This window comes from Pteropus medius, unplaced genomic scaffold (assembly GCF_902729225.1).
Source record: "Pteropus medius unplaced genomic scaffold, Ma_sr-lr_union100, whole genome shotgun sequence".
Lineage (NCBI taxonomy): Eukaryota > Metazoa > Chordata > Mammalia > Chiroptera > Pteropodidae > Pteropus > Pteropus medius.
The window spans coordinates 4,971,175-4,987,327 of NW_024350923.1; the positions used below are offsets into that span (position 1 = coordinate 4,971,175).

The 16,153-nt window shown below is 59.6% G+C and overlaps 2 protein-coding genes across 11 annotated transcripts; both read left to right on the forward strand.

Moving 5' to 3' along the window:
- The first annotated feature begins 171 nt into the window (after nt 1–171).
- Nucleotides 172–7,281, forward strand: BRMS1 (BRMS1 transcriptional repressor and anoikis regulator). Of its 10 annotated transcripts, none has more exons than XM_039840813.1 (10): nt 181–342; nt 2,906–3,083; nt 3,157–3,247; nt 3,402–3,529; nt 3,686–3,765; nt 3,848–3,944; nt 4,507–4,599; nt 5,760–5,824; nt 6,298–6,448; nt 6,760–7,281. In XM_039840813.1, exons 1-10 carry the CDS (start codon nt 193–195, stop codon nt 6,765–6,767), a joined length of 1,041 nt encoding a protein of 346 aa, XP_039696747.1. In that variant the 5' UTR covers nt 181–192; the 3' UTR covers nt 6,768–7,281. The 10 variants fall into 10 exon arrangements, with proteins under 10 accessions (XP_039696746.1, XP_039696748.1, XP_039696749.1 ...); XM_039840818.1 differs by having other exon boundaries at nt 184–342; nt 5,786–5,824; nt 6,298–6,337; XM_039840816.1 differs by having other exon boundaries at nt 185–342; nt 6,298–6,337.
- A 150-nt stretch (nt 7,282–7,431) lies between these two features.
- RIN1 (Ras and Rab interactor 1) lies at nt 7,432–14,451 on the forward strand. The gene is made up of 10 exons (XM_039840807.1): nt 7,432–8,385; nt 8,526–8,706; nt 8,797–8,911; nt 9,007–9,079; nt 9,210–9,301; nt 9,456–10,193; nt 10,478–10,783; nt 11,083–11,214; nt 11,346–11,497; nt 12,348–14,451. Exons 1-10 carry the CDS (start codon nt 8,300–8,302, stop codon nt 12,834–12,836), a joined length of 2,364 nt encoding a protein of 787 aa, XP_039696741.1. The 5' UTR covers nt 7,432–8,299; the 3' UTR covers nt 12,837–14,451.
- The last annotated feature ends 1,702 nt before the right edge of the window (nt 14,452–16,153 follow it).

A 16,153-nucleotide genomic window follows, 5' to 3' on the forward strand; every position in this document is an offset into this window, starting at 1 on the left:
GTGGGGAGGGATGTGACCGCGGACGGAGGAGCACCGGCTGCAAAGCAAGGAAACCACAAGTGTCGTTCCGGCGAACTGACCACCAATGTGAATTTCGGCTGGTTACTATGGAGACCGCCCCGCGGTATCCCAGCATGCCTCGCCCGCAGCTGTCCAATCGTGAGCTTCCCAGCGGGCGCCTCTTGATGACGCATGCGGAAGCGCCGGACAGGCCCTGCCGCCCAATACAGCCGGACCTGCGGCGCAGCTCTTCCCCAATCCCGGCGGCGGTGGTCAACATCCGCAGCCGCGGGAACCTGTCAGGGAGTCTCGGACGTGAGGCCGGAGGCTTCACTCGCTGCGGTGCGTAACGACACCCATGGCGCCTGGCTCGACCTTGCCGGCGAATCTGTTGGAGCCCGCCCAACCTCCAGGGCCGAAGCAGAGACTTAACCGGCCGGACGCGTGCAGGGCCGCGGGCCCCAAACCGGTCGCGGAAGAGCTAGTGATTCCCCTGCCCGCGCCAGCGCATGAGGGAACGGAGCGGGGCGGGAGGCTGCGGGCGCGCCGCGGAGGGGCTGGGTGTGCCTTTTCGAGGGCGGTGGGGAAGACTCTGCCTTCCATGGAGGCCTGCCTTGGAAATGCTCACTTTCTGAGAAGATAAATTGTCTGTGCACAGCGCCTCACAATTTTCTTTTCCGTCCCTTACCCCTTGTAATGTTTACAACACTCAGTAGCAATGATCATTCTCTTTTTGCACCGGGGTAAGGCGGGAAGGTGGTTATTTAATTGAGTTCATACAGTAGAAGGAGAGCAGCTGAAGTGACTCCCATCTCCCCTCTCCCGCCCTCTCTGGTCCCGATTAAGTTGCATTTTACAATATAAATATAGTTAACAGTGAAGAGGAATTGCAAATTTGGGGAACTGTAGGAACTGAATCTTGAGAATGGTAAAGATGGGACTGGTTTGGAGAACCGCAGATCAGGTTGAGATTATTTGTGAAATTATCCAGGAATGTGACTAAACTGTTTTCTAGTCCATTCATTTTACACAACTCGAATTGATGTCTAAGAAGTTTAACAAAATACTTTGGGTTTGCTAAAAACCAAGAAGTAAAAGCCAAACCTGGGGCTACCAAGAAGTAAAAGCCAAACCCTGCCTTGCAAAGGCTTTGTTTAATTTGCATTTGCGAATTCTCCAGTCATCAGGTGACTCTGCTGTGCTAGATGCATAGGGTGCATGTGCAGCCCTTCCCTGGTGAGGTTTAGGGACTGGTAGGGGAGACAGACATGAGAATGGGCAAATAGGAAATGTAAGAAAATAAGGCTTCCTGGAGGGAATGGGATCTACTCTCATCTAAAGGACCACAAAGCCATGCCCAGAGAAGTTGGAAGGACATCACGGTGATATAGAACCCCCAGTAAGCAAAGCGATTATCTGTTGAGAGTACTATTTAGCCTTTCTCTTAGGTGATCTCTTAGCAGCATTTGGCACTGTCACCTCTTCTTCTGAAATTCTCTCTCCATATGACAGATTTTCTCTCCTCTACCTCTTGCTAATTTCCTTTTCCTTTGCAGGGGTTTCATCATCCGCCCCTTTGGTGACCCTGGGAGGTTCCATCATGGATGTCTTCTCACTCTACACATTCTGCCTTGCTGGTTGCACCCTCTCCCAGGGCCTGAAGAACTTGCTATATGCCATTGACCAGATCTCTGCAGCCCAGATTTTTCTCTGAGGCTTAGACCCATGTGCCCCCAACCCTGCCCCTTTCATTTTGGGGTCTTTGCACATGCTACTCAGAATGTTCCCTCCCTCCACCTGCTCAGCTCGTCTGTCTGGCCCATTTTCCTCTGCAAGCTCTCATGCTACAGCAACTCCAGGTCCCACTTAGACGCCGCTCCCATTCACTGCCCACTCTCGGCTCATCTCACACCACACTGATGGTCTGCTTCTTTGTCTTTTTCTCCCAGGAAATTGTAAACAACTTGAGGTCGGAGATGGTCTGTCACAGTCATGCCCAGCACTTACCATAGTGTCTGATGGTACCTAGCTTACGTTGGTTTCTTTAAGTATTAGACGAGTGAATAAAAGGGATGCTTAACAGTGTTGAGTGTTGCTGAGAAGTCAACTACGATAAATAATTGCTGAAAAATATTGGCATTAGGGACAAGGCGGTTGTCGGTTACCTCTACAGCACTGGTTTCACCTGAAAGTGATGGTACGGAAATCAGAACAGTGGGAGATGAAAGCAGGAAGAGCACGTGTACACAGACCTTGAAAAGTGTAACTGTGAGGTGGAAACGGGGAGCAGTTAAGTGGACTAGGGTGAGGGTTTGTGATTCTGTGTTTCCTAAATGGAAAATACCTGAGCGTATCTAAAGTTTCATGGGAAGGATCTGTCAGGAGGGAGAGTTGAAGATATGGAAGAGGGAGGGGGGCACTGCTGACATGAGGTCCCCGAGGAAGGAGGAGGAAATGGGACTGGACCCCGAGCACAGTGAGAAGACACGAGGTTATAGCGTGCTCTCAGGAAGGTAAATGGACGGCATCATACGCAGAAGGAGCAGCATGAACCAGTGAAGGAGCTGGACCAGTAGTTCAAGTCTAGTCTGTGCAGGGCCTTGAAAGCCCCAGTCAGAAGTTCAGGCCCAGTTCCATAGGCCTAGAGAAGCCCACCCTTGGCCTTTCCCATCTTATGGATCATCACTTTGGCCAGCATTCCCAGTCCTGGGATTACCAACAGGGTCCAAGGGTATGGGCGTTTCCATGGCTTCTGGGAGATGTACAGGCAGGGCCATTTGCATCCTCCCCACTCAGTGTGTGCTCAGGGTGTCGTGAGTCCAGTCACTTCCTCAGCTGCCCCAGGCTACTGCTGTCAGGCTTGGTTCAACTCCCCAAGTGACCACTCTCCTGCTCGGAGCTATAGGTGGTGGTGAGTGATGCCTCCATTCGTTCCAGAGCCCAGATGCCGATCCAGCCTCCAAACAAAGACACAGAAGAGATGGAAGCAGAGGGTGATTCAGCCACCGAGATGAATGGGGAGGAAGAAGAGAGTGAGGAGGAACGGAGCGGCAGCCAGACGGAGTCAGAGGAGGAGAGCTCAGGTGAGCCGCGCACGCACGTGCACCCCAGTGCCCTCCCAGGCCTCGGCCGGCCCTGACTGGCCTCTTGTCCCAGAGATGGACGATGAGGACTACGAGCGGCGCCGCAGCGAGTGCGTCAATGAGATGCTGGACCTGGAGAAGCAGTTCTCGGAGCTAAAGGAGAAGTGAGCGTCGGGCACCCGGGGCTGGGTCTGCGGGCACCGGCAGTGAGGAGGCCGTGGGCCTGGGGCTGGGCAGGGGCGGCTGAGGCCGAGTGGGCGTGTCGTGGACCAGGCGCCCACGTGTGTGTTTGACGGATGAGCACATTTCGCCTCCCAGGTTGTTCAGGGAACGACTGAGTCAGCTGCGGGTGCGGCTGGAAGAAGTGGGGGCTGAGAGGGCACCCGAATACACAGAGCCCCTGGGGGGGCTGCAGCGGAGCCTCAAGATTCGCATTCAGGTGGCAGGTCTGTGGGCCCCAGTCCCCCCTCCCTGTTCCCCTACCAACCCATGGCTCTCTATCCCCCTCTCTCATCCCTGGCTTGCCCATGCCCCTGCCCCCCTTTCTGGACACTGGGGTCCCTGGCCAAGCTGGACCTCCCATCCCCCTCCCTCCCTCTCAGGGATCTACAAGGGCTTCTGTCTGGACGTGATCAGGAATAAGTATGAATGTGAGCTGCAGGGAGCCAAACAGCACCTGGAGGTGACTGTGGCGGGCGCCTGGGGGAGGAGGGCTGCAGTGGCCTGCCCAGGCCTCCTAGCTGAGCTGCTCCCACTTCTTCCAGAGTGAGAAGCTGCTGCTCTATGACACCCTGCAGGGGGAGCTGCAGGAGCGGATCCAGAGGCTGGAGGAGGACCGCCAGAGCCTGGACATTAGCTCAGGTGAGGCATGGGCCGGCCGAGCACCCCGGCTCTGTCATCTCCCAGCCCCTGCTTGGACCTTAGCTTCCCTGCCTGCACAGGGGCCTAGCGAGAGGGGTGGCTGTGGAGACAGAATGAAATCAGGCATGGAAAGGGACTAGCCCAGGCCCGGCACAGTGGGGGCTCAGGAAGCGTGGGTGCCCCTGCCCTCCCGTGCACCTGCTCTTTCCAGAACAGGAGATGTCATTCTGACACGCCCACACATACAGTAGCCACAGTCCCCTCCATGTTCATAGTGCCTGCCATCACATGGGGCCTCGGGAGGCAGGAATTGTCACCATCCCACCGTCCCCTAAAGAAATGAAGAAACCGGCTCACAGAGGTGCAGTGACCTCTTTCCCGGGTGGCACAGCTGCGCAGTTGGGACCTGAACTCAGCTGCCAGCCCCAAACCCAAGGTTCTCCCTGCTGTCTGGGGAGGTAGTCGACGGGAAAGGGCTGGCCTGGCTCCTGTGAAGCCACAGGCTACAAGGGTGGGGTGTCCTGGGAGTGCCGGCACCTCAATCCTGGCTCTGGGGGCACAGAGTGGTGGGATGACAAACTGCACGCCAGAGGCAGCTCAAAGACCTGGGACTCCCTGCCGCCGAGCAAGAGGAAGAAGGCCCCCCTCGTTTCTGGTATCCTTCCACCCTCAGGGCCTGAGCCGGGCAGGATGGCGAGGTCGGCTCCAGACCTGGGGAAGGAGGTGGAGGGGCGTGGAAGACGGAGTCACATAGACACATTTATGGTCATTTGGCCTCATATGGCTATGACTGGGCAAATCTAGCTGTCAGATTTTTTTTTTTGACAGCTGTGTGACCATGGAAAAATAGAAACATCCATTCAGTGGGTCCCTGTAACTTCCTAAGTGAAGTCTCCTCCGAGGCCCTCTGACTTTCCCACAGTGTCCGGGGCATGTCCCAGACCTTCCCACCCCTATGCCTTTGCTCGCTTTCCACCCTCCTCTCGGAGTGCCTTCTGCCTGTCTGGGCCTGCTCGGTGCTCGTCTCGGGCACTGCCTCCCCTGTAAAGCCTCTCCTGGTCTTCCCCGCCGTGGCTGTGGCTTCTCTCAACTCTGCAGCCCTGTGGTCTCAACTGGGGTACTGCATCCCATTTGGGAGTGGCTGCCTCTGCCTCCACCTTAGGCATGAGCCCCTTCAGCCCAGGGCCTGCTGTGCCTTCATCCCTCTGGCCTAGCCCAGCACAGAACTGAACTGAATTCTCACTCTGCAACCCCCCATGTTCCTGCAGTAACCAGAACTCATGGCATTGGCATCCTGGTGATGGAAATCAGGTTCAGGGAGGGAGGGAGGAATCCGGACTACGTGGACTTGAGGGGTGAATGGGAGGGGAGGGCATGGAGACATCAGGTACAGGGCACAGGATGGCAGAGGGGTTGGTCCCCAGAAGGGCATGTGAGACCAAAAGGTTTTCAGGATGGAAGAGATGAGTCTGTGTAGATGGGGGAAGGAGCCAGAAGAGAGACAAGAGGACAGAGAATAGAAGGAGCAGAGTCCCTGAGTGGGTGGAGTGGGCCTTGGCCCACTGACTTTGAGACTGGAGAGAGGAGTCAATGCAGGGGTGAGGCTCGGTGCCCCCTGCCCCTGTTGGGGAAACAGGCCATAGCCACACATACCCCCTAGAGAACCTGGGGACCAAGAGGTGGAGCCCGAGCTCGAACCCACGTCTTCAGTTCCCTTCCCCCCGTCCATGGCACCACCTCCCAAGAGTGTTAGAGCTCCCGGGCCGTCACCTGCCCCCTCCACTGGGCTTCCTGCTTCCTTGACGCATGTTGCAGGCCCTTACATCGTATACATGCTGCAGGAGATCGACATCCTAGAGGACTGGACCGCTATCAAAAAGGTGGGTCTGGTGCTGCCTGCTGTCCCCACAGCCTCAGGGTAGGGGCTGGCAGTGCAGGTCCCGCCCCAGGCAGCAGCTTCGGTCCCTGCAGGCTGCACGTGTGAGCTTTCTGAGGACCTGGCAGCGCTCTGCCGTGCCCCTGCCTTCAGCCCAGGCTCCCTGGCATTGCTGCCGGCGCACAGCCTCCTTTTGCCCACGGCTGCCCTGGAGGAGGGAACTTCTAGTCTTTCTGCTCCTTTCTTGCTCTAGGGCAGGCGTTGAGAGGCTGGGAGAAAGGGAGGGGAAGTGGCTGGGCTGGCCGGGCCTCTGACAGGAGGCCACATCTGGGCTTTGTCTAGAAAGTGTCTCATGCTGCCCACCCCTCTTGGCACAGCACTAGCCCAGCAGCCCTCGCCCCAGGGAGGCTGACATGGAAGGGGGCTTGCCAAGTGGGAGGCGGGCTCTCAGGGGGCTTTTTCTTCTCTCCTTCCCAGGCTAGGGCAGCTGTGTCCCCACAGAAGAGAAAATCTGATGGTAAGAACCACGGGTTCTTCCACTTCCCATCACCCCCCCAGCCCGGCCTGCAGGAAAGGAGCCCGGAGAGAGGTGGCGGCCATGTCGGATCAGCGGCCCGAGAGAGACTGGGTGGGGAGAGCCCTGTGGGAGTTTGGGGAGCAGGAGCCAGGGTCGGGGTAGGGAAGCTCTAAGTTGATGGTTGATGGGTCTAGGGACAGAACTCCCTGCCAGGATTGGTCAGGGAGGGCTGGAATACTAAGCCCCAGCAGCTGGGGGCCCCTAGTGGACCCAGAATGCTGGTGGATTCACTGATGAGGGCTACGGAGCTGTCCTGGGCCGGACCAAGTCCACTCCTCAGTCCCCCGTGTGAAGTGGCTGCCCACTTCTTGTTTGGGGTCCCTCTCACCTGCAGTGACTTTCCCTTTCCCACATACCCCCAGGACCGTGACCCTGCCCCTCGGAGCAACTGGCACCAAGCCCAGGATTCGCATTTTCCTGCTGCAAAAAGGCAGACTCACAAGCCCCTCAGGGTCTGCCCAGCCGGCTCTCCCGTGCTGCTGCTGGGCGCCGCCCTCCAGCCATCACTGGCCTGGACGCCTCCTCTGCTCCTCCTTGGGGCCTGTACAGCTGTGGCCCAGAGCTGCCCTCGCCAGGCCAGAGTCCATCCCAAACCAGCCCCCTACCTTCCCCTCCCCAAGGTCAGCCTCCTTGGTCCCCTCCCTGACAAGACACTGCTTGTCTTAAGCCAGAGCACATCCTTCCCGTCGACCTTCCCAGTCACTGAGCCAGTGAGTTGGGCCCTGCTTCATGGGAATTCTGAGCCAGAAAGTATATTTTGGAGGCCTGGCTGGCTGGCCGGCTGTTGCCAGCGGTGAGAAGCCAGGCTTCCCAGATCTTCTCAAGGCCGTCCTTGGTGCCTGACTCCCAGATTTTGGGGACTGGAATTAAAACTTTTCTTGGGACCCCGGCGTGACCGCATGTGTCTGATTTACCTTGCAAGGGAATCGGGGCTCCTGTGGGGAGTGTCTGAGACAAGCAGTCTTTTCTGGGGTCCCTGGTACCTCTTATTACCCAGCAGGAGCTTACCCACCCTGACTTGTGGTATAGGCTGGAGAAGCGGGGGCCTCTTCTACCATCACCACCCCTAGAGGTGGGGGGCTGGGCCCTGGACTACCTGCTACTGGCGAACAAAGTCAGAAGCAACATGTGGCACAGGCAAAACACGTGGCCTCAGATGGGGAAGGGGGCTGGGTGCTCAGTGCTTGGAGACTGGGTCATGTCTGCACCTGCCCCAGTTGCTTGGCAGATTGGCAAGGCAGGCTGACAGGGCCTGTGTGCGTGGGAGGCAGCCAGCAGCAGTGCCATGTGCTGACACCTCACAGCCAGACTCCCCTCCCTGTTTAGTGCTGAGTGTTAGAACCACCCCCAGAACCTCAGTTAAGCAAAGGGGTTAGTTTCCATGGAGACACAACATCCTCTCTCCATGGCAACCTGAAATCCCAAAATCCAAGTTAAGCTCGGGAATGAGTCATCTGCAACCAGTAGGGGGCACTCTCTCAAGGCTGACCCCAAGGCCTGGACAGGTGAGCAACTGATTCTAGACTCAAAGGTGCCCTGAGGGTAAGGCTTGGACCTGCGGGAGGAGGCGGGCCCTGTTTAACCCTTTCCCTCCCACCTGTGTGGTTTGGGGCCGCTGGCAAGGCTGCGGGAAGCTCCCTGTGGAGGTGGCAGCCCCACAGCTGGGGTCCTTGGGGTGCCACTTGCATGAGGAGGATCCCTGCCCCCACCCCAAGGCTGGGCCTAGAACAGAGGAAGCGGGTACTGCCCAGGCTGAGTGGACACACAAGAGTTAACTGGCGGGGTGTGACAGGGCGCACCGCCCTCAGGAAGTGTTACTCACCGCCGGGAATGTGAGTGCTCTTGCCTTGGGGGCTGGATCGTCTTCCCGAGTCCTGGGAGAAACCAAAGGAGCTCCCCGCCATGGAAACCCCTGGGGAGCCAGGAGCGGGCCCTCTCGGAGCCTCCACTCCATCCAACTTCGCACCTGGGCACCTGCAGAGAGAAAAGTTGGTGAAGTTGGAAGGGTAGCCCCACGGGGCGGGGAGGGACGGCAGAGCAGGGTCTGTCCTAGGGCAGAGGAGGGAGTAGGGGTTGGGCAAGGGTCCCAGCCCCTGGCTCCCTGCTCAGGTCTGGTGCCTGTCCCCAGGCCAGCTCAGGACCCGCTGTACGACGTGCCCGATGCCGGCGGGGGGCAGACAGGTGGGCCCCAGCAGCCGGGGCGCGCCGTGAGCCTGCGGGAGCGCCTGCTGCTCACGCGGCCTGTGTGGCTGCAGCTGCGGGCCAACGCCGCGGCTGCACTGCACGTGCTGAGGACCGAGCCCCCGGGGGTGAGTCTTGGCCCGACCCCCTGGGACTGGCCCTCAGTGGGTGAGAGGGAGAGGGGCTGGACCTGGGCCTCCCACCCTGTCCGTTCGCAGACATTCCTGGTGCGGAAATCTAACACTCGCCAGTGCCAAGCTCTGTGCGTGCGGCTCCCCCAGGCCAGCGGCCCCTCCTTCGTCTCCAGCCACTACATCCAGGAAAGCCCTGGGGGTGAGAGAGCCTGGCCTGGAGGGAAGGGGCTGGAAGCTGTCAGGTCGGGGCCCAGAGAGATTCCCCAGAGAACGAGCTCACTTCCCCTCTCTCAGGCGTCTCCTTGGAGGGATCTGAGCTCGTCTTCCCGGACCTGGTCCAGCTCATCTGCGCCTACTGCCACACCCGGTGAGCCTGCCCAGAGGCGCCTGCTGTCTGGTGGGACACCCTGCCCCACCCCCATCCCTGCAGCCACTCTCAGCCCCGAAGCCCCAAGCATCCCTCACCCCTAACTTTCTGGCCTTCTCTCTGGCCTCAGGGACATCCTCCTCCTCCAGCTTCAGCTCCCCAGAGCCATCCGCCAGGCGGCCACCCATAAGGAGCTAGAAGCCATCTCCCATCTGGGCATCGGTAAGGGCTCCCCTGCCACCCACGGCACAAACGGATAAGCTGAGGCCAAGGGGGAAAGGGCAGGCCCTTGTGCACACAGTCAGCCTGCGCCTTGCCCTTGGTTGGCCATCCTCCCTGAATCCCCCTGAGGCCCCAGTTGGTTTCTCTTCTCTAGAGTTCTGGAGCTCCTCCCTCAACACCAAGGCTCTGCCCGGCCCATCTGAAGGCCCGCTGCTGCCCCGGCTGAAGCCCCGGTCCCCACAAGAACTGGACCAGGGCACCGGAGCCGCCCTGTGCTTTTTCAACCCCCTGTTCCCAGGGGATCTGGGCCCCACCAAGCGGGAGAAATTCAAGAGGAGTTTCAAAGTGCGCGTGTCCACAGAGACCTCCAGCCCCCTGTCTCCACCCGCCGGGCCTCCTCCCCCTGTGCCCGTGCTGCCAGGGGCAACCCCCAACCAGACAGAAAGGTCGGCCCCACGCCAGCTGCTGCGGAGGGAGAGCTCAGTGGGGTACCGTGTGCCAGGGGGCTCCAGTCCCAGCCTCCCGCCCCTGCCCTCCCTCCAGGAGGTGGACTGCGGCTCCCCCAGCAGCTCGGAGGAGGAGGGGACGCAGGGGCCCCAGGGGAGTCCCGCGACCTCACCCCGCCTGGGCCACAAGCGGCCTTTGCTTCGGTCCATGAGCGCTGCCTTCTGCTCCCTGCTGGCACCCGAGCGACAGGTGGGCCGGGCAGCCGCAGCGCTGATGCAGGACCGCCACTCGGCAGTGGGCCAGCTCGTGCAGGACCTCCTGACCCAGGTGCGAGCCGGCCCCGAACCCCAGGAGCTGCAGGGTGTCCGTGAGGCACTGAACCGGGCCCGGGCCATGCTGAGTGCAGAGCTGGGCCCTGAGAAGCTGCTGCCGCCTGACAGACTGGGTGAGACTCCAGCACAGGCCTCTGCTGGTTCGGCCCGGTCTCCTAGTCCCGGCTCGCACCCCCTCCTCCCTCCTCCTCTCTCTGGTCCTGTCCACAGTGCCAGACAGTCTCTCTGGTCACACCACCCTTCAAGTGAACCCCATCCCCACCCAGCCCCGCCTCTTGCCTCACCAAGTTTCCTCCTCCTTTTCATCCCTCTCCTTCCCTGACTGTGCCCCCTTCTCCTTGGGACTCTGCCCCGACTCCTCCTTGGTTCCCCTGACCTGCCTGCTTCTGCTCTGCAGAACGTGTCCTGGAGAAGTCGCTGCATCACTCGGTGCTCAAGCCCCTCCGGCCCATCCTGGTGGCCCGCCTGCGGCGCCGGCTTTCTGCTGATGGCTCCCTGGGACGCCTGGCCGAAGGCCTCCGCCTGGCCCGAGCCCAAGGTCCTGGAGCCTTCGGATCCCACCTGAGCCTGCCCTCCCCGGTAGAGATGGAGCAGGTGCGCCAGAAGTTGCTGCAGCTGCTCCACAGCTACTCACCCAGCGCCCAGGTCAAGCGACTGCTGCAGGCCTGCAAGCTGCTCTACACAGCTCTGAGGAGCCACTTGGGTACGCCCCCTCCCGCCACCCGCCAGTGGCTCCCCGCCAGCAGAGGCAGGCCTCCTGGGCAGAGATTCCAGGAAAGGCCCAGCAGGGGAAGAGATGGATCCCACCCTCCCATCTCACAGACGGTGAAACTGAGGCCCAGATTGTAGAGCCTCCTCTCCCCAGCCTCTGCTTGTGGTTGTAATAGGGACCACCTTACCCAAGGCCTGGCAGGTGGAGGGAGGGTCACTGTCTAAGACAAGGAGTGGACTCTGACCTGGGGCTCCAGAGGAGCCTGAAACTTCCTTTTCTACCCCCCGCAGGGGAGGGTGCGGGCGCCGATGAGTTCCTCCCGCTGCTGAGCCTGGTCCTGGCCCAGTGCGACCTTCCTGAGCTGCTGCTGGAGGCCGAGTACATGTCAGAGCTGCTGGAGCCCACCCTGCTCACTGGAGAGGGTGAGTGACCCCACATACATGCCACCTCCCTGCCTGGATGGGGCCCGCATGGCCCCGAGTAAGCAGGGGAGGGGAGAGGGAGCAGGTCACCCACCCCCAGCCTGAGCTGCATCCTTCCCCTTGTGTCCCAGGCGGCTACTACCTCACCAGCCTCTCTGCCAGCCTGGCCCTGCTAAGCGGCCTGGGCCAGGCCCGCACCCTGCCCCTGAGCCCGTCCCAGGAGCTACAGCGCTCCCTCAGCCTCTGGGAGCAGCGTCGCCTGCCCGCCACCCACAGCTTCCAGGTAACGGGGCCTCCGCGCCATCCCCCAAACCGAGATCCAGCAGGGGAAAGGCCGGTCCTGCAATAGGAACAGTGCCCCAGGCAGAACAAACAGCAAAGCCAGCCCTTCTACAGCGAGTACGTTCCACATGCCGGCCACGTGCTCAGTGCTCTAGGGCTTTAGCCCTGAAGAGGGCCATCGTCACCCCCATTTTACAGATGAGGAAACTGAGACATGGCATCGAGAGGGAAAGGGACACAGGAGGCAGTCTCAAGCCTTAAATCCTGGCTTCCAGCCCCCCGCTGGGGGTCTGCCCTCCCCTGGACTCAGGGGCTCCCAGCCCATGCTCCCCTCACCCTCCCAAACACCATCTTCTCTCCATCGAGTCAGGGGACCCTCCTAGCCTCGATCGAGAGCCCAGACTTTGTAGTCAGACCCCGAGTTTAAATCCTGGCTCTGCTACTTTGTGGTGGTAGGAGCCTGGGTACGTGAGGTAACCTCTTCGTGCCTCAATTTTCTCATCGATAAAATGGGATGATAGTACCTCCCTCTGGGGCTGATGAGAGGATTAATGGAGGACCAGCGTTTAGGGCACGGAGTTAGCTCTAAGCAGGCTTGTCAGGCCACAGAGCCCTGCGAGGCCATCCTTGCAGCCTGTGGTGTGACCCCCCCCAGCCTAGGCACATCTCTCCCTTCCTCAAGGACCCGTTGGAGCTCGCCCTGTCCAAAAAGCTTTTTCCAGTTGGTCCTACCACTGGATTCATACCACTCGCCCTTGTCTTAGCAGAACCCAAACGGGGACCTACAGCTTTGCAGGCAGATATGTACCAGGCAGGGTCGAGTCCTTGTTTTTGCTTCTCCTCTTGCACAGCACCTCCTCCGAGTAGCCTATCAGGACCCCAGCAGTGGCTGCACCTCCAAGACCCTGGCCGTGCCCCCAGGGGCCTCAGTTGCCACCCTGAACCAGCTCTGTGCCACCAAGTTCCGAGTGACCCAGCCGGAAGCTTTCGGCCTCTTCCTATACAAAGAGCAGGGCTACCACCGCCTGCCTCCTGGAGCTCTGGCCCACAGGCTTCCCACAACCGGATACCTCGTCTACCGCCGCCAGGCAGAGCGGTCCGAGACACAGGGGGCCTCACTTGAGGCTGCAGCAGAGGACAGCAGCAGGGGGACAGAGGCAGGGGGCAGGGAGGAGGAGAAAGGGGGCCAGGGAAATGGGGACACCGAGGTCAAAGCCAGTCCCGGGGACAGCAGAGGAGAGTCGGAGACAACTGCCCAGTGGGACGAGGGCCAGGCCAGGGGGGCCCCTGCTCAGCCAGGGGTGCCAGAGGCTGAGGGAAGCCGGGCGGCTGAGGAGTAGCTGGAAGTGGCCAGAAGGATCACTTGGGGCTGAAAACTCTGAACCTGCTGAGAAGGCCTTTTAGAGCCATTGCCCCACTGACCAAGGCCACAGCCCCCTTAGCCTTCCCTGTCCCTGGCTATTCTTGTGTCTGCTACCACCGCTGTCTGATGCTTATCTCTATGACCACACTTGCTGGGGGAGTACCTGGACTGGCCGCATCTGGGGCAGTAAAGTTCGGGGTTTGGGAGACCCTAGACCAGGGGCCTAAGGCTCTTTGCCTCTCATCCTCCCCCAGCTGGAGGCCAGTCAGCCTGTAGTGGTGAGCACATCCGACCTCTGGCAGTGGGGGAGGGGCACAGCCCCTGGGAGGGCCACTGCCCAGACAGCCCCCTCCAGGCTGGGGGCTTCAAGGCCCTGAAAGGCTCCACCCACTCCTGGGTGTCTGGAGCATTCAGGGCAGCAGCAGCTCAGCACCCAGTACTGCTCCAGACCACCTGGAGGACTAGCACCTCCAAACCTCAGTTTCCTCATCTGTAAGTGGGGTGCACTGCCACGCTGTCTTCTCCCGGAAATCTTCCAGGGGCCAAAATGGATGGTTTTGCTGCAACGCAGGGTTCAGACTAGTGGAAAGGGGAGGGGAGAAGGGGGTGTTAGCATTGCCCCCCACCCTCCAAGGGTTGTTCTCTGCACTTGCCGAAGAGGGTGTCCTCCAGTCAGCCCAGGGGACATCCTGAAGATCAAGCCCAGCCAGAAGAGCACCCAAGTTCCAGTCTTTCCCCAAGATGAGAAGTCCTCCCAGGGCAACTGGACAGGGAGACAGGCTTCCAAAACAGAAACCATTTCTTCTGCTCTTAGCTCTTCCGGACCTCCTGAGTGTTTTACGTGGAGGCCACGCTTATTACCCACTGAGGTTCAAGAAAGTGACTCCTACGATATCACACAGCATGCCATTGTGGGTTGCCCCACCCTAACCAGGCCATCAAGTTCCAGCTAGGTGCTCTCTTCTAAGCCACCAACAAACTAATCCTCAGGGCCCAGCAGAGCAGACCGCAAATCCGAGCAAAGAAAGTGTCAGCAATGACCACTAGGGGGCGTGCGTGGTCCAGGAAGCCGTGGAGTGGGTGACGCCGATGGGCGAGGGAATCCAGGGCCTCAGCAGCATAGGTGGTCGTGGGCTTTGCACTCTTGCAGCCACCCGGCAACCTCAGGACACAGCAGGGGCCCAGGCTGCCGGTCCTGAGCTCCCTTGGAGTCAGGGGTCTGGGCAGCGGCAGCCCGGCAGGGATTACTCTGGGAAAGAACTGTCCGCGGTGGAAGGGGGACCTCAGCTAGTCTCTGACGAGGTCCCTCAGGCGCTGCACACTAAGGGACATCAGCCCGCATGTCAGACAGGCTTCACAAATGCGAGGTGGAAGTCCTGGATGTTGGCATTTCAGACAAACCAAAAGCCCTGTGGATGGCTTCCAAATTTCTCCCTAGGCCACTGGCGGCGCTTCCCTCCCTATTCCCCCCGCCCCAGCTTCTCGCTGGCACAAAGTCTCCCCTTCGCTCTTTTGTATGCCCTCCCTCCCTATCCCACGGCCTTGCTCGGTGCTGGGCGCTCTGCAGGCACTCAATAAATGCTGTCCACTGACTGGAGTTTGATAACTAAGAGTGAAGGGCAGTGAGGTGGGAAGCTGGGAGGTTAGGGGAGAGCCGGGTTCTGGGAACCAAATACAGGATGTTTTAAGTTCTTTCTCAGAGGAAGGACCTGGAATGGTTGCAGGGGGTGCTCAGAGAACCCCAGGGCCGGATGTGGAACAGGTCTCAGGGAAAGAAGGATTGGCGGAGGCTTCTGGGCTGGGGGCCTCTGCAGGCCCCTCTCACCCCCTCCCCATGCTGAGTCTTAATTCCTGGCTCTGGGAATTTAATGTCCGTAGCAGTGGCTCAGCAGAGCACCGCCGAGCCCTGCCTGCTGCCTGAGTCTTTCGGTTTATCTTCTCAAGAGATTCTGATTGGTCAGGGGTCCAGGCCAGGTAAGTTGGCATGACCAAGGGTCATGATACAGGGATTGGGGCTCCAGGCAGGACAGGCAATGATAGACCAGTCTAAGGCTGGTCTTATTATCCCCATTTTACAGGAGAGGAAACTGAGTCTTGCTCAGGGAAAGTGGCTTGTTACACAGGGCGAAGGGCTCGGATCCCAGGTTCTGTGGAGCTTCTGGTCTGCCGTCCTCCAAAACAAAAGGACTAGTTCTTCATCCACTCAGTAATAATCTATCAATTGTTCTTCTGGACGAAGCACCAAGCAAACACAGCCCTGGCCACAGGGAAATAGATGTGGTCTGGGCAGTAGCTGAGAGCCTACTGTGCTGGGACTCTGTGCTGTTCCCTCCCCCATCTCAGCCTCTCACCTTTGGCTCTGGAAGAGGAAGTCGAGGCTCTGCGAGGCGCCAGGCTTGTCCAGCATCCCCTGCTGCAGGACAGCGCTGGAACCCTGACAGTCAGATCCGTTGAGGAGCACCAAGTCATTTCCTCGCTTGGAAATGCCGCACTTATCACCTCCAGAATCACCATAGTTCCCTATGTGAGTTTGTTTATTGTCTGTCTTCACCACGAGACGGCCAGAGCCAAGTTGGCCTTGTTCCCCGCTAAATCTCGGGGGCCTAGAACAATGCCTGGCCCGGAATTGGCACTTAGTAAAATACATGTGGAGTGATTGATTCAGGAAGACTCACCCTGAACAGTTCATCGGAGTTCCTGAGGCGCAGGCGGTGCATTCTCCATCGCTGCCGCCAGGGGGCGAGCATGTCCGTTCCCAGTCACACCCCAGGTTGCCTCCCACCTGAGGCCACTCAGAGACCCAGGGCACTCAGAAGACCACAGACAGGCCTGGTGCCAGGAAGGAAGAAGCCCTGCAGGGAGGCCCAGGAATCGTCCTGCCAACAGGGATCCTGAGGACAGAGGTCAGGAAAGGACTGAAGAAGAGGTCACCTACTGCCCAGGGCTTTGCCGGCCAGGCAGGCCCCAGAGTCAGGGCCTGTGGCCGGCCTGAGAGGGGACCCTGTGGTGGGTGGGCAGAAAGGCAGTCATTGAGACCGGCAACTACACCCTGACCCACCTTCAACACAGAGCCGTTAACACCCTGCCACGGCTTTGTGGCTGCTGTTCACACGTAGACACACCCCGACTCATTTGCAGAGTGTGTGACATTCGCCTGCCACAGTCATGAACAGCAACACCTGGGCACCCCCAGCCTTAACAGGAACACGGAGTGTTAGGAACAACTTGACACTTGTAACCATTCCTGCCCTGCAGCACGGGACACAGTGACACACACAGACCCCTCCTCCGATC

Excerpts from the sequence above, each read along its gene's own strand:
- BRMS1 (XM_039840812.1), top strand. The coding sequence starts at position 193 with ATGCGGAAGCGCCGGACAGGCCCTGCCGCCCAATACAGCCGGACCTGC. Across the intron at positions 3,084-3,156 it reads GTCAGAGGAGGAGAGCTCAG|AGATGGACGATGAGGACTAC; the intron begins GTGAGCCGCGCA and ends CTCTTGTCCCAG. Across the intron at positions 3,766-3,847 it reads GAGCCAAACAGCACCTGGAG|AGTGAGAAGCTGCTGCTCTA; the intron begins GTGACTGTGGCG and ends CACTTCTTCCAG.
- RIN1 (XM_039840807.1), top strand. The coding sequence starts at position 8,300 with ATGGAAACCCCTGGGGAGCCAGGAGCGGGCCCTCTCGGAGCCTCCACT. Across the intron at positions 9,080-9,209 it reads TGCGCCTACTGCCACACCCG|GGACATCCTCCTCCTCCAGC; the intron begins GTGAGCCTGCCC and ends CTCTGGCCTCAG. Across the intron at positions 10,784-11,082 it reads AGCTCTGAGGAGCCACTTGG|GGGAGGGTGCGGGCGCCGAT; the intron begins GTACGCCCCCTC and ends TACCCCCCGCAG.